The 20,083-nt window shown below is 34.0% G+C and overlaps 1 protein-coding gene across 2 annotated transcripts in view; it reads right to left on the bottom strand.

Annotated features, from left to right (window-relative positions):
• LOC129221151 (hypoxia-inducible factor 1-alpha-like) overlaps positions 1-20,083 on the bottom strand; it is a 493,631-nt gene that overhangs the window by 18,989 nt on the left and 454,559 nt on the right. For both annotated transcript variants that reach the window (XM_054855597.1, XM_054855596.1), the window contains exons 8-10: positions 10,527-10,711; positions 7,319-7,497; positions 3,965-4,129 (exon numbers count right to left, since the gene is read on the bottom strand). In XM_054855597.1, the coding sequence (XP_054711572.1) occupies positions 3,965-4,129; positions 7,319-7,497; positions 10,527-10,711 (529 nt within the window). The remainder of the gene's footprint in view (positions 1-3,964; positions 4,130-7,318; positions 7,498-10,526; positions 10,712-20,083) is intronic.

A 20,083-nucleotide genomic window follows, 5' to 3' on the forward strand; every position in this document is an offset into this window, starting at 1 on the left:
AGTAAAAAGTAATTTTTTAAGCTCAAATTTCGCGTGAATTGCCTATTAAAGGGGTGAAAAATTACTTGCACATTAATATTATATATCGTTGGAAAGGGTAGAAATTTCTGCGCTTGACGCAATTTGTTTCAATGCTTAACTTAAATACAGCAAGAGTTATTTGCATTTTTAGCTCAATCTTTTTTAGGCTTAGCTAAAATTTAGGCACTACTTTCTTCATTAAATCTATCAGTGAAAAGCAAAGAAATAGTCCCACAGTTTTCTTTTCGACACCACTGGAAAGAGCGGCTTTTTTTACACCTAGTGATGTAAAATACCTGGGTATTTATTTTTAGGGGTATTTTTGGGTATTTACCCAGGGTATATACCCGGGTAAATACCCAAAATGGGTATTTACCCGGGTATTTATTTCAAAAATTTATATTCAATTAAAATACTTTTCTGTTTGTATTCCACTATGTATATATAACCAACTATATACAAAACAATAAATTTTTGCCCAAAAATTGTATTTTGATCACATTTTTAAAGAACAATTGTGTGAAACAATTTAGCAATCTAATATGATATCCACATTAGATGTGTTGGATATGCCTAATCAATGTTGATAACCAAATTTCAGATATAAAAAGCCATTCTACAAAAAGTAAAAAGCTTAACTCGTTACAAAAAAAGCAAACGTTAAATTTTTTAAGGTCCTTGTCTTTTATAACCCAGTAATATGTCCCTGCATGACATCAAAATGTAACAAAATGTCGCTCAATTTATTATTACTATTTATTTTTCTATATCTTTTGCAGAAATTTCCTCCAAACCTAGTTCAAGTGTTCAAGCGTATTCTGCATATATATATAATGGCAAGTAACAAAAAAAGGAATTAAACATTTAAAAAAGGGGGAGGAATAAAAAAAATTATAGACAAAACGAAAGACAAAGAAAAGTTGCTTTGAGATTGAACTCTTCAGCATTGGAAATCTCAAAGTTTTTTTTCGTACCAGAACTACAAAGCAACACAAATGGATAGTTAGGCAAATGCACTACAAATCCAAACTAGTATGTTGTGGCCATCACGAAACTTTCTTCTATATTTTTCTTTTTTTTCTGATCCCTCCCCATGCTTGACGAGGAAGCAATATTCCCAACAAAAACAAAATGACACATGCAAAAACTTGACGACTATCCCAATGTCTGAATTATTGCAAAAGCAAAGCAAAGAGCGAAAATTGAAAGTTATTTTAAAAGCCTTGCTTGAATGAATTACAAAAGTTTATTTGTTAACAAACATAAGATGGCAACAGTTAAAAATTTTAAATCATTGAGATAATATTTCCTATCATTTCCATACAATTAAAATCACGAGAAATACGCAGACGACAATCTATTACGATTTATCTTTCTTATTGTTGCATTAATAAAAATATTTTTATTCGCAAAAAAAAAAAAAAAAAAAAAAATCAACACCTCTTTCAGCGATCGGCGTCAAAATAGAACCAAAGCCTGTTTACATATGGATTCACATATATTCCAAATTTCAACCAGAGCGTAGCATTACTTCTTGAGATAGGGCACTCAAAATGGAAAAAAAGAACGGGTGATTGCGCTACCCCCCTTTTAGCTGTTGACACAAAAATAAAATCAGTTCTTATACCCACTAAGGGCTACTTGCCGATAAATTTTTCTTTCATTCCGTTCATTATTTCTTGAGATACAGCAGTCACAATTGACGACAAAAAACGTTCTACAGCTCAACCCCCGTTTGAGTTATTGACATCAAAATTGAATCAGCACCTGTTCCTGTTAATACCAACATATGGACCAAATTTTGTTTGATTCCGCCAGTAACTTCCTGAGGAATAGCAAGCACGCGTAACTCAAAAAACGTCCCATTGCTCCACCCCCCTTGGAGGAATTCGCGCCAAAAGCTAATGGGCACAAGTTCACATAGGGGCACATATGTGTACTAAATTTCGTTCGATTTCATGCGGTAGTTTTTGTTGTAGAGCGGCCACAAAAAACTGGTCACACACAGACGTGACACACATACATACACACACACACACATACATACATACACACACACACATACATACACACACACAGACAGACAGACATTTTCCAAAAATGGTCGAAATGGACTCAGCACACCTCAAAACGTTCGAATCCGTCAAAATTCGAAATTCGAAAATTTGCACGAATCCAATACTTTCTTCTATATATTAGATATAGAAGAAAGTAAAAATGCATACTTTGAAGCGGCAGCCAAATTTTGAAAAGATAAAAAATGGGGAGAGAATGTAATGAATATGTATACAAATGCCTGGTGTGAAAATAATCATTTACCACCGGCAAAGACAAATTCAGGAAAACTATATCAAAATTCTCTTTTAAATTTTCCTGTCATCCTATTTAAGTTTTAGAATAGTTCATTTTAAATTCTGACAGTTTTTTTTTTTTTTTTTTTTTGATAAGATTTCAATAAGCCTTTAATTAAAAAAAATTGTCATATATAAATTTTTATATTTTTAATCTTTCATTTTACGGTTTATGTTTTAAAAAGAAATTCATCACCTTTTGATAACACCTAATTTTTTTTTTTTTTTTTGCAAAATGCACAATTACTAGGGGATTTATTTACCCTGCCTTCGGATAAATACTCAAAAAAACATTTACCTTCCCACCCTACATCACTAATTGCATGTATAAAAAATAGTTTGAACCATGAAGTACTGTGGAGCAAGTGCAAATGAGCAAGGCAACGGAAAACAGTATTTTGATTTGTTTTTGCTTATTAATGTGAAAACTGTTTCTACATTTGCCATGTTATCACCTAAACAGCAATAAAATAAATAAATAATATCATAGTCTTCATAACTTATTATATACCCAGTTTATTCTTCCAAACATCCTTCCTGCTTCCTTTTTTTTTTTCATTTTGAATATAACTAACCTAGATTGTGATTTTGAAATCCTGGAGTTCATCATTGAATTGCTTATACTTGTCCAATTATGACATTGAAAAGAAAGATCCTTTTCACACGACATGTTTCTTTCATAATTTCATCAAGTCTTTCAATAAAAAATATTATAAACTGTGTAATACATATGTATGTATCAGTTTTACCAATTATTTCATATTTAGATTTTTTTTAAAAATCCCATTCACTTTTTGCATTTTTTTGTAAAATACCCAGTTTTTGGGTATTTACCCAGGCCTTGGGTAAATACCCGGGTAAATACCCAAAAAATATTTACCTACCCACTGGGTATTTACCCGATCCACATCACTATTTACACCAGATCTAACTCGACTTTATGGTCAAAAAACTAAGCATTTATCTCCAAATAAAAAAGTTACAAGCCATTAAAAATCCAATTTGAACAATTTCCATCTCCATTAAAATTATTGATGTTTTATTTGGCATTGCCATAGTTACGTCTTTTCGATTTGCATTTTTCTTTTTTCTTATTCACGAACTTTAAGGGTTTTGATTATAACGAAAAATCTTAGGCACAACTCAATTCAAGCCTCGAGCGAAAATCAAAATACATTACTAGAGACGAGGAATGTGAAAGCGACTTTTCAAACGTACAAAACTGCAGTTTTGCAATGCTCAGGAGCCCCTTAGCCCTTACGGTTCTGCAAGTTGGTACGAGTTATTTTGAAACCAAGGGAAGGGGTGCTTTTTGATTCAAAGGGAGCTCATAATGTGTTTTTAATCTGTTTATTTCTAATTGATGATTTAAATCTTTGCGAATCAAATAAGATTGAGAAGCAATCTTCGGGGGCTGGTGAACGTCAGCAGGGGGCAGAGCCCTCTAGTAATTGTTAAAAAACTATGTTTTAAAAAAGCTTTTTGTTTTCGAAAGGTAAATCAAAGAAAAATCAGGAATGATAATTAAATCAACATAGTCCCCAATTTTGGTAACATGAGGGTTAGAGAGAGATTCAAGCTACTGTTTGTACCTCGAAGCAATCCGAGTCTTTGTCGGATGTGGCCGACGGCATGGTGAACTTGAGGTCTGAGAATTCATCGATGGGATCTAAGCTCGGGACGTCCGACAGACTCCCAGAATCGGGCGTGCTGGGCGTCGTATGGAAGTGATCGGGAGAAGCGCTGTTGCTGGGGTGCTGGAAAAAAAAAAACAATCTGGTAAGAAGAAATAAAAAAGTTTGGATTTCAACCTGGAAAAGGCACATAAAAGTCGAACAAAACCAATCTCAATGCATCAAAGTTTGTTTGCTGCTTCAAACGGTAGCTTAACAGCCTGATAAAACACTTGGTTTTATTTAAACATTTTACTAACAGAAGCATAGCTCTGAAACTAAATAAAGTACATGAATGTTATTTAAAATGTTAATTTCTAACATAGTTATGTGTTCCTAAATACACCAGAGCTCTTGAATTTAATAATTTTTCTGCATCATAACTTTCAGTAACTACTAAAATAATAAACTTGTAAACAAAAATACTGCAACACATTGAATGCCAAAGGGTACAGTAAGGGTTATTTTTTAAAGCCAACTCCATCTTCCAGTATCCCAAAACCTCCCCCCTGGCTGTGCCACTCAGAGTAAAGGTAAAAATACTTTCGGTCAAATCTACTTTTGCATTACGTATTCGTATTCAGTAAGAGAATTCCAGCTTTCATTGAAGGTAAAATGCCAAAAGATCACAACCTTAAATCTGCACTAGTTTCTTAAATGCAAAATAATAAGATTTACAGTCAACACTTTAAAAAGTAAATAAGGCCTAAGGCTCCCACTCTATAAGAGCTTTAAAATTGCAAAAATTGTTTTAGCCAGTGGATAAAATTGTAAGGTTTGACCACAAGGGCTGTTAGGCCTAGGTTCCCCTTATATCTTAATCTTGCCCTGAGAGTACAGACTACCACAAAGTGAATCCATTGCCACTTAATCCACTCGATCAAAAAAAAAAAAAAAGCAGATTTTTTTTTCTATCGGGCACAAAGAAAATCAACCCTTTGGACAAAAACATCATTTGATTGAGTGATTAAGGGACTGGCATCTTGGTACTTCCAACATGGCACAACAATTCTAGAGCAGTAGATTGTAAACATTTTAGATAAAACCTGGTGAAGCATTTCAACCTGGACCACAAACATTGTTCCTTGAACTCAGCCATTTGGACATTTTTTTCAATTAATATTAAATTAAAAGATTTCCCAAATGAATTCACATGATACAAATACAAATACAAAAGTGACGACCAGCAACAGGCTCTGGGCCCAGCTAGACTGGTCCTAGTCAATTTACAATCCCCAGTGAAGATCAATGGCCCTCTTAAAACTGTCTACTCCTTTGCTCATTACCACCTCTTCCGGTAAGCTGTTCCAAGGTTCCACTACCCTGCTAAAATAATAATTTTTCCTAATATCCATGTTAGCCTGAGATTTAAATAGCTTAAAACAATGACCCCTTGTCCTGTTTTCAGTGCTAAACTTTAGCACCGTAACCTCTTTTGTTTTAATAAATTTAAACAGCTGAATCATGTCCCCTCGGTCTCTTCTTTGCTCAAGACTGTACATTTTTAGCCTTCTAAGCCTGGAATCATAATCTAAGTGGGAAAGTCCACTTATTAGCCTTGTAGCCCGCCTTTGAACCCTTTCCAATACATTAATGTCTTTCTTAAGATAAGGAGACCAAAACTGAACAGCATACTCCAAATAGGGTCTTACCAAACTTCTATATAAGGGCAGAAGAACTTCTTTAGATTTATTTGAAATAGATCTATTGATAAACCCAAGCATCTTATTGGCTTTGTTGCTAGCAATGCTGCACTGTTGGCTAAACTTTAAATCCTGATTTATTAGGACCCCCAGATCAGTAACTTTGTCTGCCTGACTAATGACTGAACCTTGCAAATAATAACTTGTACACTTATTTCCATGCCCTAAATGTAGCACTTGACATTTCCCAACATTAACAGCCATACCCCATTTATCAGCCCACTCCGTAATATGATCTAGATCCTCTTGCAGCTGATTTGCTTGTTCTTCATTTTCTACAGTCCCTATAACTTTGACATCATCAGCAAAACAATTCATGTTCCCAGAAATATTTTTGTGAATATCGTTCATAAAGACAATGAACAAAACAGGCCCTAACACTGATCCTTGAGGAACCCCGCTTAAGACCTCACTCCAATTAGAATAATTTCCCCTTACAACTACTCTTTGTTTCCTTCCGGTCAGCCAATTTTTCACCCAAATGAAAGTTTTCCCTCCTATTCCTATATCAGCTAATTTGCTAAGTAGAGCAACATGCGGTACCTTATCGAAAGCTTTTTGAAAATCAATGTAAACAACATCTACAGGCTTCTTATTGTCCAAAGCCATGGTAACTTTGTCATAGAAATGTAATAAATTAGTTGCACAAGATTTACCTTTCCTGAAACCGTACTGAAAACTAGTCAATAGATTATTAGTCTCCAGAAAATTTACTATCTTAATTTTCATCAATGTTTCAAAAATTTTGCAAACCACCGAAGTTAGACTCACAGGTCTATAATTTCCCGCACTCCCTTTAGACCCTTTCTTGAAGAGCGGTGTAATGTTAGCCAGCTTCCAGTCCTCTGGCACTGTCCCCGAATTATAAAAAGCATTGAAAATGTTTGCGATTACATCTGCTAATTCCTCTGCACATTCAACTAAAATTTTCGGATAAATATTATCTGGCCCCGGAGCCTTAGTCTCTTTAATTTTTTTCAAATGAAGTAAAACGTCATCCCTGGAAAATACAAAGTCCTCAAGCTGTACTGTAGCTTGTGTCTTGTTGGTGTCAACTGTTGAGATACAGTTATCGTTAAAAACACTCGAAAAAAAGTTATTAAGAACATTAGCAATATCACTATCGTCCTGAATTAAAATTCCGTGCTCATCAACCAGTGGCCCAATATGACTATTTCGAACTTTCCCCGAATTAGCGTATGCAAAAAACCTCTTGGGATTCCTGTTTATGTTATCTGATGATAAAAATTCCAAAAACACTTTCATTGCTGAGAAGTCATAAATTAACAAATAGACATTTCAAGTCTTTTTAGACTGATTTTTAACTTCAGGCACAAACCTACAACCAGGGGTGTCCCCCCCCCCCCAAAAAGTAAGAGTCCCCTCCCCAAAAATGAAAAAATCACCCCACCCTAAAAATTAGTCTGCACCACGACCCCCCCTCCTCCTAGGTGGGCACCCCTGTACAATCCATAAAACAGGTAACCTTGGGTTGACAAAACTTTTGTATGGAAAATGCATAACATTTTAAAAATGAAGTGTAGAGAAAACTGAGGAAATCATAATTTACCATGTTGAATGAAGATTCTGATGTACTACAGTAACTAGGAGATGATAATGAATCATCTCTATAAGAGATGAAGGGATCATCACAAATTCCACTTTCTATGCTGCATGGGTCGTCAGAGAAAAAGTCAAGCTCCAACTGCAGCTTGGAATCTTTTAAATTCTCTTGAAACAAGAGAATGTCTGGAAAAAACAGAAAAAGCATTTCAAAATATTTTTTATTCAAATACAAACAAAATATATTACAAAAGTAACGACCAGCAACAGGTTCTGGGTCCAGCTAGGCTGCACATAGCCAGTTTTATTAGTCCCCAATTAAGATCATTGGCCCTCTTAAAAGTATTTACCCCCTTGTGCATCGCAGCCTCTTCCACTAAGCTGTTTCAAGTGCATGCAAAACTTTACTGAAATAATTTTTTTTTAGTTTCCAGATTAGCCTGAGATTTGAAAAACTTAAAACAATGACTCCTTATCCTGCTTTCCCTGCAAAAATATAAACCATTAACATCTTAAAAATATGCAAAAATTTAACTCTTTGGATAGGTTAAATTTAACATATCCAAAGATTTGCCTGGGGTTTGAAAAGCTTAAAACAATGACCCCTGGTCATATCAACTGTTCAGAAATTTAGCCCATTAAGATCTTATATTTCAGTACACCCTTATCATATCCCCTCTTCTTTTCTTTGATCAAGACTTTTCATGTTGAGCATTCTAAGCCTAGATTCCATGACTGTATGTGTGTATGTTTCTTTTACAAATCCACAGTTTTATGTTGGATCATTACCGAATTTGGCACACAGATCCTTTGATACTAAAGAATTCAGAGATAGAGAGTTTTCCTTTACACAAATCCAGTTTACATCAGATTTTTACCAAATTTGGCACAGAGGTCTTTTGATAACATGGAATTTAAACAGCAGGGTTTTCCTTATAGAGGATCAAGAGATCCAGTTTACTTCAGATGTTTGAAATTCGGCATGAGGTCCTCTGATATTTAGGAATTCACATAAGGAGTTTCTGCTAAAAAGTTAGTGAATCAGAATGTTTCCATCTGTTGATAACAATGACTAAACTATATTAAAAATTTTAAAACATCTAAAAAGGTCAAAATTTGAATATACTGATATCAATACAAGCATGATGCTTTAAAACATAGTACCTGACTTCATATTTTCACATATAATATTAAACTGTTTGCTATTTGATTAATTATCTATTAAGATGAAGAAGATGCGCTATGGAAAACTCCGAAATTTGAATAACTAGCTAGCAACACTTTTTACCATAGCATTAGAATTTCCACATACATATGCCATCTAAAACGTCATTAAGGTTTTCATCAGCAGCCGTTTTAGGGAAGTTTTATTTTCTAAAACCTTCCACAAATCTTAAGACAATAACTGGAAAAACTTGAAGCTAATTTTTATGAGTTTTTATGAGTGACTTCAATTAACTTGGATACAACTAGATTGAAAACAAATTACACAGACTGCTATTATTTTGATTCTTAATACTTTCAATTAACATTTTGTGGAAAAAAGAAGTCTATTTATTTGTTAATACCATATATACTCGCATATAAGTCGAAAAATTTAATATAAAAAATGAGGCTTTAAGTTAGGGAGTCAACTTATAAGCGGGTCAGAATTTCCGAATTTTTCCCCAAATAGTTCTTGGAATGAAAACACTCGAAAACGTGGACGTTTTACCGATTTTAGTCCAACCCTTTTAAGCAGATGCTAAGGAAGTAAATACTTACACATTTTGCTATCATTTTACATGGTCTGAGTGTGAAATAAAGACTTCGGCGTCGGGAATGCCTTGATCGAAATAAAGACGAAATAATTACAGTAAACGCACGACTACGCGAAAAGTGCGGAAACATCATATTCGAGAATTTCCCCCATCGAGTCGCCACTTTAAAGCTCATTTTTTAAAAATAATGCAATGTGACTACAGAGCAAAACTTTATTGAAATTAGTTTAAAATAAAAGCAATAAGTTACAAAAATCGCAACAGCAAAATCGAACCCTTTACAAAAGTCACGATGGGTAGAAGGGAACAAACACATTGTGCAAAAAAATAAATAAATAAATAAAAATCGGAAGTTTTTAGACATAAAAATGTTCATTACATTTCATTTTCCTCTTTTTGATAACATTTAAATTCAAAATTAGCGGCAAAACGTTCCCGATTTTTTTTTAGAAAGTATGGTCTGGACTTATAAGCGGGTTTTCAATTTTTTTCCCGATTTCCCCCCAAAAAGGTTGGGGGGGGGGGGTGATTTATACGCGAGTACTTGCTTAACTAACGGCAGATACTTTTTTTTCTTTCCAACTGAATGAATCTCAAAAGGCTTAAACTTTAATCATCCCTATGTTTTCATTGACGTAATTATTAGCTACTTTTTTTCTTTAAGTATATAGATATTTTTTTGCTCAAACATAAATATTGGAAAAACATCGACACAAATACAACGATAGTAAAACCATTGATTGGTAAAACCATCGACGCTTTGGAAAAATTGACGTGCTTCACACATCCATATCCCAAATGCTAAACATCGTAACAACCAAATGCTGAATACAATATTTCTAAATCTTGATTCCTACTATTCTTCAGTCTGATTTTACTTTCGTAAGCCTGAATTGCATAACTAAGTGAATCCGTAACTTATACCTTGCTTACGTTTTATAATGTGAATAAACATGTGCATGTTCACAAAAGAAATGCAATGCAATTAGTGAGAAATTCTAATAACACCCGTTTATATTGCAACCTGCAGTTGATCACTATCACCTTTGAAGTAAATAAACTGTTCCATTAGTCAAAAATTCTATCTGCAATATCAGCTTTTACCCCCTACTGTCTGACCACGGATTGTATGGAAAGACAAACATCCGTTTTACAGCCGGAAAGGGACGAATCTATGATTTTTTACCGAGCTTTTGCAGAAGCAGAGTCTCATTCAAATTTTTACTTTTCCTCCTTATTCAAATAGATTCGTCTTATCTGGACATTTGAAAATTCTATGCAATCCGTGGTTGGACAGTACCTTAGAGAATCTTCTTAAAGCGGTTTGAAAATACCTGCAGTGAGCCGTCATTTCGGTCAATGTAAACGGGCTCATTGAGAAAGTCCCAAAAACAAAATGTTTGACGGCAATAGGCACATCGACTGGATTTAATGTAACACTCAACAATTTCTCACCAGCATCTGGAAAGTTGAGGAAGTCCTTGCTCATTTCTTCTCTCGAGACAAATATTAAACTCGTAGTAGAGAGCGGAAGGGCAGGCTTATCCAGCAGTTCGTTATCCTTTGGCACCTGCAGGGGTTCCTCTCTTGTGTCTGCTTCCTGCTGCGCAGAAACTATTTCATGTTTGTTCTCCACTTTGCTGCAAGAAGAGATAATTCGTTATGAGACATAATGAGGCAGGCAGTAGCCAATGGAGTGATTTCAATTTTTAAAAAGGTTTAAAACACATTAATTAATCAACATTTTTTACGCCAATGAGAACTCCTTCAATAGACACTAATGTTCATTTAACTCCCAAGCTGCCAACATCGCACAATGAAGATCAGAGAGATTTTCATGGTAAACAGATTTCATGCCGAAACTTTGATTAGAAACAGAATTTTGAAATTAAAAAGAATTTTTTAAAGGGGGGGGGGGGGGGGGGTAAGATTTAAAAGAGAGATAGTTTTCAAGTTTTGAGAATATTTATAGAAATGTGTATCATATATACAAGGGATTGAAAAGTCAAAAAGTTTTTTGGTGTTTACCAATACAGAAATATTTTCATCGCCCTATATAAACATTTGAGTCCAGCTGAAAAATTTTCACAAAAGTCATCAAAAATCATTTTTTCGGGGTTTTTACAAAATTTTCTCCAATAATATGCCCTCCTTCAGGGAGTTCAGATAGATTAAAACTTCATCAGGGAAGAAGGGAAAAATTATCAAAGCTCGGGAGATCCTCGAATGAATACGGGAAAGCTGGTGCCTAGGTCACATCGACAGCAACAAAATATTCGTTATTGCCAGAGTATATTATGTCATTCGTTCTACACAATTTAATTGACATCAGTGGTGCATTCTGTAAAAAAAGGAGGGAAGCTAACAGAAAAGAGCATAATAAAAAAGTGGGGGTAAGATAGTGTAAAAATGAAAGAGTAAGGGGCCCCCACTCCCCTCGGCTCCAGCACTGATTTACACTAATATGCCCTTATGTTAACTCATTGGATGCCATTTATTTTATCATTGAAAATGACTTACACACAAAGAACCATGATTGTTTGATAGCCTTGCGTTATGAATCAAATAGAACAGGAAGCTACTCCACTAGCTAAAAGCAAAAAGGATGAAAACAACATTTTTGGCTGCCATTGGACAGAGTAAAACCAACCAAATTGCCACAAAAGCATGCTGCATCAAGTCTTTTTTTTTTTTTTTTCTCTTCTAAGTTTTTTTTTTTTTTTGAAGCAAGTCTACTCTATTGATGTAGATGATATGTGTGTGTGTGAGTGTATACAACGTAAATAATTGAAAGTATGAAAGGAATATATTCAAAATCTCTAATCAAAATTCCATTCAAATTAGCAAAACGAAGGAAAGAAATGACTAATGACACCATGAAAGCCGTCAGCTAATTTTTCAGAAGAGGGGGGGGGGGGGAGGGAGGTAAAGCCCAAGTTTATTTTTTGTGTCAATTTATCATTCTGGTATCCCTCAAAGTGCCAGCAGCTGATTTTTTTTCTGAGTTTACGAAATTCTTCAAGCATTCATCAACTCAAAAAAAAAAAAAAAAAAAGAGGGAAAACCCTGTAAAACAGCCAAGTACAGACGAGTATAGTCATTCATAAACTGTCAAGAAAACGCTTCCCTTCCACGTACTAAGTAAATTAATACAAAGGAAATATTGCGTTCGCAAAAAAAAAAAAAAAAAACTTTAACTTCAACCTAAATTCCCATTTTATGATCATCTCTTAAGGAATCCTGATTAGTTTTTTTGGGTAGCAGTTTGGGAACAATCAAGTTTTCAGCCTGACCATCAGCCCCAAGTTCATTCAACGAGTTTTGTTGCGATGTCCGTATGTATACAAGGTTACGTATAGCTCGCATAATTCAAAAACGAAAAACCAGCGAAGGTTAAAATTTCTCATGTAAATGTATTGTGTACCCCCTTTATGGTTGCATTTCGATATTCTAATTGGGCTCTCTATTTGTTTATTGTGGAAAATCAATGTTGATTTAGATGCAAACTGAAGTAAAGTCGTAAATTGGTGACCACTTGGCGATGTATCGCCAAGTTCTTAGTCGCGCAAGTTTGGCGCCAAAAAAAGAAGCTTTTAGTCTCAGTTTGGCGACAGCAGCGAGATTCCCACATAACTAATGCTAAACATTGTAAATTTCCATTATGCATTACTGTAAATCCGTCTTTTCTGCTCGTAACAATCTACGGGGTTGGAAGTATCTAAAATATTTTTATGTTCACTCTAATGTCCTTTTAGACTGCTCTATTGTGCTCCTTCTACACTCGTTATTTAGTTTTTGTTTGCTGCACGCGCGCCCAATTTAAACACCAATAAAAACACCAAATCTCAGGAAATTTGGAAAAGTTATTCTGTATATTTACAGCACTATGTTAGAAAATGACTAACAGTTCATAAAAATATTAATTTCAGACAGGCACTCATTTCGTTTTCGTTTTAGCTATTGAAAAGTAAAAGAATGTTTAACAGACGTAAGAAGTAGTCATGCGGTGTCATATCAGTTTTTTTTTCTTGGCATAACCTTTGCACAAACCTCACATTCAAATTTGAAGAAGAGAATTGGCAAACCATAGATTTTGGCAGTTCCTCTTCAGGGGCAATGAATCTGAAGTTTTAATTTAGACAGAGAAAAGGCATTTATGCAGAACCGTACGAGATTTTTATCTGTTCTTGAAAATGAACAATACAAGGATCACTAACAGAGTAAAACGCTTTAACATGAAATTTAAAAGGGGAAAAATAGTAGAGTGACTGCATTGTCTGTTTTAATATTTGGATCACTTAAATCATTACATATAGAATATGGTAGCGTTTGCTAAAATGTCACACACATTTTTTTTGATCGGCATTTCATTGATTAATTATTATTATCGCTATTTTATCTATAAACACAAATGTCTCGACATAAGTTTTACGATAGATAAAAAGAAGTTCAAGTTCATTTTTCGTTAGTAATTTGTGAGAGATTTTTGATGGTAACATAACTTATCTCGCTAAATAAACCCGAACAAACCTGGCTCAAGCAACGAAGACAAAAATTCTGTCGCCCGCGCATTTTTACCAATGCAGTGAAGCTCCGTTTATAACGTTTTGGAAGGGACTGTTTGAAGAAAGCGTATAAATGAACCGAGCTGATGTGTGCATCACATGACTTCCTTTTACTCCAGTTTAATGTCATTTCCCCATTACTGGCAATTTTAATGTGATTCAATAGTTTACTTTCTAAATATCACCAACAGTGGCTAAATTAAAATCAGATTTTTTGTAAAAAAAATCGCCAACTTTGTCGCCAAGTTGGCGACAAAACTTGGCGAAAAAAAACCACTGCCGATATATTGCCAAGTGTCCGCCAAATTATAACACCACTCGAGTTTACATCGAAATTAACAATGATTTAACCCCAAAAAAGGGCAAAATACCCCTTTAGAAACAACCGGATGCAACCAAAAGGGGAGGTGCACAACTAGACCTCACTAGGAATCTACGTACTAATTTTCAACCTTCTAGGACATACCGTTCTTGAGTTATGCGAGATACATACACACATTCATACGTACATACAGACGTCACGAGAAATCTCGTTGTAATTTACTCGGGAATCGTGAAAATGGATATTTCGCGTGTCTATACGTTTTAAGGCCCTTATCCACGTGTGGTTGAGTCGAAAAAAATACTCAACATTCATTCGGGGGTGAGTAAAATGGAAATTAAGGTCGATTTTTAAGTAAAAATATTTTTGCGAATACAATACTTCCTTTTTTTGTAAAAGGAAGTAAAAACGTATAATAGGTATATGTTAATGTGTATTAGACTCTGCAGGGACAAATTAAAAAAAAAAAGAACGTGTAATTGATAAAAACGTATAAAAGAGAAAACGGTGCTTCACTGTATTTCAAGCCTGTAGTCACAAATCTGAGAGATGGGGTTCTGCTCAGTTGGCTTCATTTCTGAAGCAAGCCACAAAGTCGATACTTTCTTAAAATGAACGATTTTACTAATTTATAAAAGTGAGTTTTCGTAAATTAGAGGTCCATAAAATCGAGCGTCAACTGTATTTTTTAATATAATAGTTGAGTTATCAATGGATTGATAAAATGAACATCAGATCTTAACCACATCAGCTTCAGTTTTTTGCCATGTTACGGCCAAAACCGAGCATTTTTTTATATTCAATTTTGAATTTTATATATCTTCTTTATCTTTACTAATAATAAAGCAGAAAGTCTCTCTGTCCGGAGGATGTCTGTAGGATGTCTGTAGGATGTCTGTGACGCGCATAGCGCCTAAACCGTTCGGCCGATTTTCATGAAATTTGGCACAAAGTTAGTATGCAGCATGGGGGTGTGCACCTCGAAGCGATTTTTCGAAAATGCGATGTGGTTCTTTTTCTATTCCAATTTTAAGCAAAAAAATATCATAAATTACGAAATCATCATAACGTGGAACCGTAACATGGGCACAAGCCAATTGGCGAGATACGAAATTATCATAACGTGTAACCGTAACATGGGTACAAGCCAATTGGCGAGAAAATTGACCATACATTATTTGTAAATACAGGCGAACCAAAAGACCTTTTAATTTTTCTGTTACGGGCGAAGTCGTGCGGGTACCACTAGTTACTAATAATAAAGCTGAAAGTCTCTCTGTCCGGAGGATGTCTGTAGGATGTCTGTGACGCGCATAGCGCCTAAACCGTTCGGCCGATTTTCATGAAATTTGGCACAAAGTTAGTATGTAGCATGGGGGTGTGCACCTCGAAGCGATTTTTCAAAAATTCGATGTGGTTCTTTTTTTATTCCAATTTTAAGAAAAAAAACTATCATAAATTACGAAATTATCATAACGTGGAACCGTAACATGGGCACAAGCCAATTGGTGAGATACGAAATTATCATAACGTGGAACTATAACGTCGGTACAAGCCAATTGGCGAGAAAATTCACCATACATTATTTGTAAATATACAAGCGAACCAAAAGACCTTTAATTTTTCTATTACGGGCGAAGCCGTGCGGGTGCCACTAGTTGCTTATATATGCATTCAAATCACCACAACTTTTGTTGCATTTATCACATTGCGATAATTTTAAATTGCGTATTTTGATTTCGCGTAAGTAAAGCACCTTTACTTAAAGTTGGCTTTTTTCCACAGAAGGAACTAAACTGGAAAGAGCATTTTACAGAAGACATGTTCGAAAGAGCATGCATTTTTTAAATGCTAAAATTTTCATTTTATTTTCAAATTCAGCTTTAGTGTGATACATTTGAAAAACGGAGATGAATAGAGTCAAATGTCACAATAAGAGCAAAAAATATCTCATATCTTTTCTCACCCGTTCTCCGTCATTGTGTTCCTTTTCGAGCGACATTACAAAGCACTGCCTAGTTGGTCTCATTTTTTTCCGCTAGGGGGTAATCACTCCTGTGTCTTTCTGTCAACATTAAAGGGTTTGAAAATATTAGCCGCTCCTTACTTCTGAACCTGAGGTAGATTATCCAAACCTTGCGTTTCACTAGAAAAGTTCGGTAATGAACTTTCACAACTATAAATTCAAATTTAGGGTAATGTCAGATTTACTCTCTGATACGATATCAGAATGATATGTAGTATAGTGAAATCCGATTTTACGTTTCTCAAGGAACAGGGTTTAAAAAACGCAAAATACGGGAAAACGTAAATTACAGAAAATACATAGAAATAAGAAACTAAATAGAAAAAAAAAAGGAAAAGTAGTAAAGATGACTCTTTCAAAAGATATGCCTATATTTTGTAAAAATAACATTATTATACACACCATTTTACGATCATTTCAACATATTTTGTTGCGAATCCTGGCATTTCGGTTAAAAAGAGTCTAATAGTGGATTGTTTTTTAGTTGTAGTTTTTCCAGGATTTAAATACTTTGACCAGACATAATAGAGGAGTCAGTGGAATGCATTCATGCGTTCTTAATTAGCTTTCAACAATGTGGATTAACATTTTAAAAAAAAAGAAGAGGAATTTCTTTTTGTTTATTTTAAAACTTTTTTTCCTTTCCATAAAGAACGTAAAATGCGGGAAATTTCATAAAAACCAACCTTTTAATCCGGGTTAAATGAAAAGTATGCGGAAAAACTGAGACCTGATGAAAAAATACGTAAAATGCGGGAAAAACGTGGATTCGAGAGACGTAAAATAGGGATTTCACTGTATGTTGAGAGCCTATTTATTGTCACCCATTTTTTAGCCTACTTTCCCAGTAAAAGTCAGAGAAAGAAGAAAAAAGCATGAAAGAAGGCTTAATGCATCTTAAAAATATCCCGAAAAACAAAAAAAAAGTCAAAAATAAATAAAATAATTAGATAAATATTGAAAAATTAAAAATTGGAAAGTAGGGTATTGAGATGGGGAAAAATGTATGTCGGTCTGTCTGTCGGTCTGTTCCCCCCAAATAACTTTTGAATGAATAGTCCGTTTTTTTTGTTCGAAAGATCTCGGCGAGGACACCTCATTCCCATATTTCACTTTTTGATTTGAACTATTTTTTGTTCAATTTTGAACAGTTCAAAAAAACTTAACATTAGCGCCTACGGGGAAATTCAAGGCAATCCCGAACTGTGAGGCGAATTTGCTTCAAACAAGCTTTGTAGAAAAAAGATTTTGATGAAAAACTTGTATATAAAATATCTTTTTGATTTGAACAATTTTCCGTTCAATTTTGAACAGTTCAAATCGCTTAACAATAGCGCCTACGGGGAAACTGAAAGTCAATGTAGACTCCGCACTTGAAGGCGGATTTACTTCAAACAAATTTTATTCTAAATAACTCCTGACACCAAACTCCAGACTTCGACTCCGAGAATTTAGGGGCACTTGACTCCGACTCCTGTGCCCGACAATTAATCGGACTCCGACTCCCCGACTTCGACTCTGACTTCGTAGTTTTGGCAAAAATTTATACACGGAGGACAAATGAATGACTCCGATTCTTAAATATTCGACTCCGACTCCTTTATCTCAAAATGAGATTGACTCCGACTCCGTAGCTATGGTTTTAACTGCGAAATAATTATTGTTGATATGACTTGTTTTTATTTTTACGCTAAAGTTACAATTTAGGTACTCAGTTTTTGGCGAATAAACTCGAAGTCATTTATGTTTCTACATTAAGATATGCGCAGACGATTTTTTTTTTTTTGACAAAGAAAATTATTTCTTTAAGTTTACATTTTATTGTTTTTTTTTGGTAAGTGTATTAATTCATTTAAAATAATGTTTTTGGCAACAGGGGAAAAAGAAACGATTTTTTTTTTGATATCATGTATTCATTTTAATGAGATTATTAATTTTAATTATTATTCTTTCGTTTTGAAAGCTGTTAAAGATTTTTTAATGGGAAAAAGTGTATTAGCTGCTTTGTTTAAAAGTTGCTGCTATTTTATTTGTTCTTTTTTTTTTTTTTTAACTTCTTGTTATTCTAATACAAAATTCAAATGTACATAAAACTGACTTGTTTTATTTTCCTGCCTAAAAGAAACATGACAAGCAATAAACCAGCCGAGCCATGCGCTTTAATACCCTACACTTTAAACATTTCCTTAAACTTTACAGAAAATAGTACTGGTATCCATGTCGGCAGTTCTTTTTATCACAAAATACTATTTTACTATAAAATTTTATGGGAGAAAAAACGCGAACGCTGTGAGTGAGTTGCGTTGATTTAAAAGAACGAAATGCAAGCAGCGGGGTTCGAACCTGCCTTATTATTTCTTGCAATACGGCGTGCTAACCTCTGTACTGAACAGGGATCAGAGGAGGAATATAGATTTACAGTGGCTCCCAAAAGTGTTCGTACACCTTGAAATTTTGTAGTAAAACCAAAATAACGCAAAACTGAATTTGAATATGAAGCCCAATATTTTTTCACACCATTCTTATGCCATTCTGAATAAAACTCAGTAGTTTTTTTCAAAATATTGCCAGATTTTATTTTTGAAATTTGTCAAAAAATGAAGAGACGGAGAAATAATACGCCACAAAAGTCGTCGTACACTCAAATTTTTCGAATAAATTCATGATTAAAACTATCATATGTCATTTTTTTATTATTTTTGCATTGTGTTGACCCTTAAAAGTCATTTGGCTTTAATTTTTTGTTTATTTATTCCTTAATATTGTGCTTATTACTTTAAAATAACTGGTATTTGAAAAACACCACAAACACCATTCGAAATTTGAATTGTTTACTCACAGTAGCGGTAAATTGGTTTGAAATGTCTCTAAATTAGGTAATTTATACCATTCTATAGTGAAGTGCTTGATAAAATGCTTTAAAGACAATAATGGGATCGAAAACACGGTAAGAAAAGGTCAACTGGCAAAGTTAACAATGCGTGATCGGAGGTTTACAGTTAAAAAAATTATGAAAAATACACATTTGAGTGCTGAAAAAATTTCTGCAGAATTGAATGAAACATTTTACGTTTAATTTTCACTTAAAATTGTTCGCCAAGTTCTCTGATTAACTGGATTAAATGGGACCTCTTCCTGCAGAAATTTTATTGTTCGTGCGAATAACAGTAAGCTTACGCTTTCCGTCACAAAATCAATGATAAATAAGCTCAAAACGTTTTGGAACAACGTCTTACTTATAGATGAAAATAAATTTAACATTTTTGGTTAAATTGTTGTATAATTGTAAATAAAAGAAAAAATGAGGAATTTAATCTGAAGAACTTAGTTGGATCAGTTAATCAGGACGGTGAAAGTGTTTTAGTGTGAGGGTGCATTACAGCATCAGGACTTGGAAATTTGGAATTTTTTGATTAAATAATGAATCATGCTGTTCATTTAAATATTTTAAAAAGCAATTTTAAACTATTAGCCCAAAATTTGGTAATCGGAAACAACTTTGTTTTTTATCGAGATAACGATAATAAGCACACGTTTGCGTTTGGTGCCTCAAAAATTGTCCTTAAGCTTAGAAATACCCCCTCAATCTCCAGATTTGAACTTAATGTAACATATTTAGAGATATCTGGGGTTTAGATTACGAAAATACAGCTTTGAAACGAAAATAGAGCTAGAAACAGTAAGACTCAAACTGGGGTTGAACACTTACTCAGAAATTACGCAAAAAAAAGAAAGAAAAAACAATGAAATCTATTCCCAGACGTTTAGAAGCTCTTGTTGATACTGCATGATGATCTACTAAATAATAACTTTGTAAAAAGTTAGATTATTTACTAATTTTTTGACATTTTTTCAAAGTGTACGAAGACTTTTGTGAGATAAAATTTCCGGCAGTTTTTGGTTTTTTATTTTTTAAAAATTATGTTTTAATGTTTTATTAAAAATTTTCATGTAGTTTTGTTAAATATAGATCATAGATCTTATAATAAAATACCTATTCCGAAATATTAATTCTAACCAATGGATAATGGCCTATTTCATTGAAAATCGTAGGTGTACGAACACTTTTGGGAGCCACTGTATATGCTTCACAACACAA

Source organism: Uloborus diversus, chromosome 4 (assembly GCF_026930045.1).
Source record: "Uloborus diversus isolate 005 chromosome 4, Udiv.v.3.1, whole genome shotgun sequence".
NCBI classification, from domain to species: Eukaryota; Metazoa; Arthropoda; class Arachnida; order Araneae; family Uloboridae; genus Uloborus; species Uloborus diversus.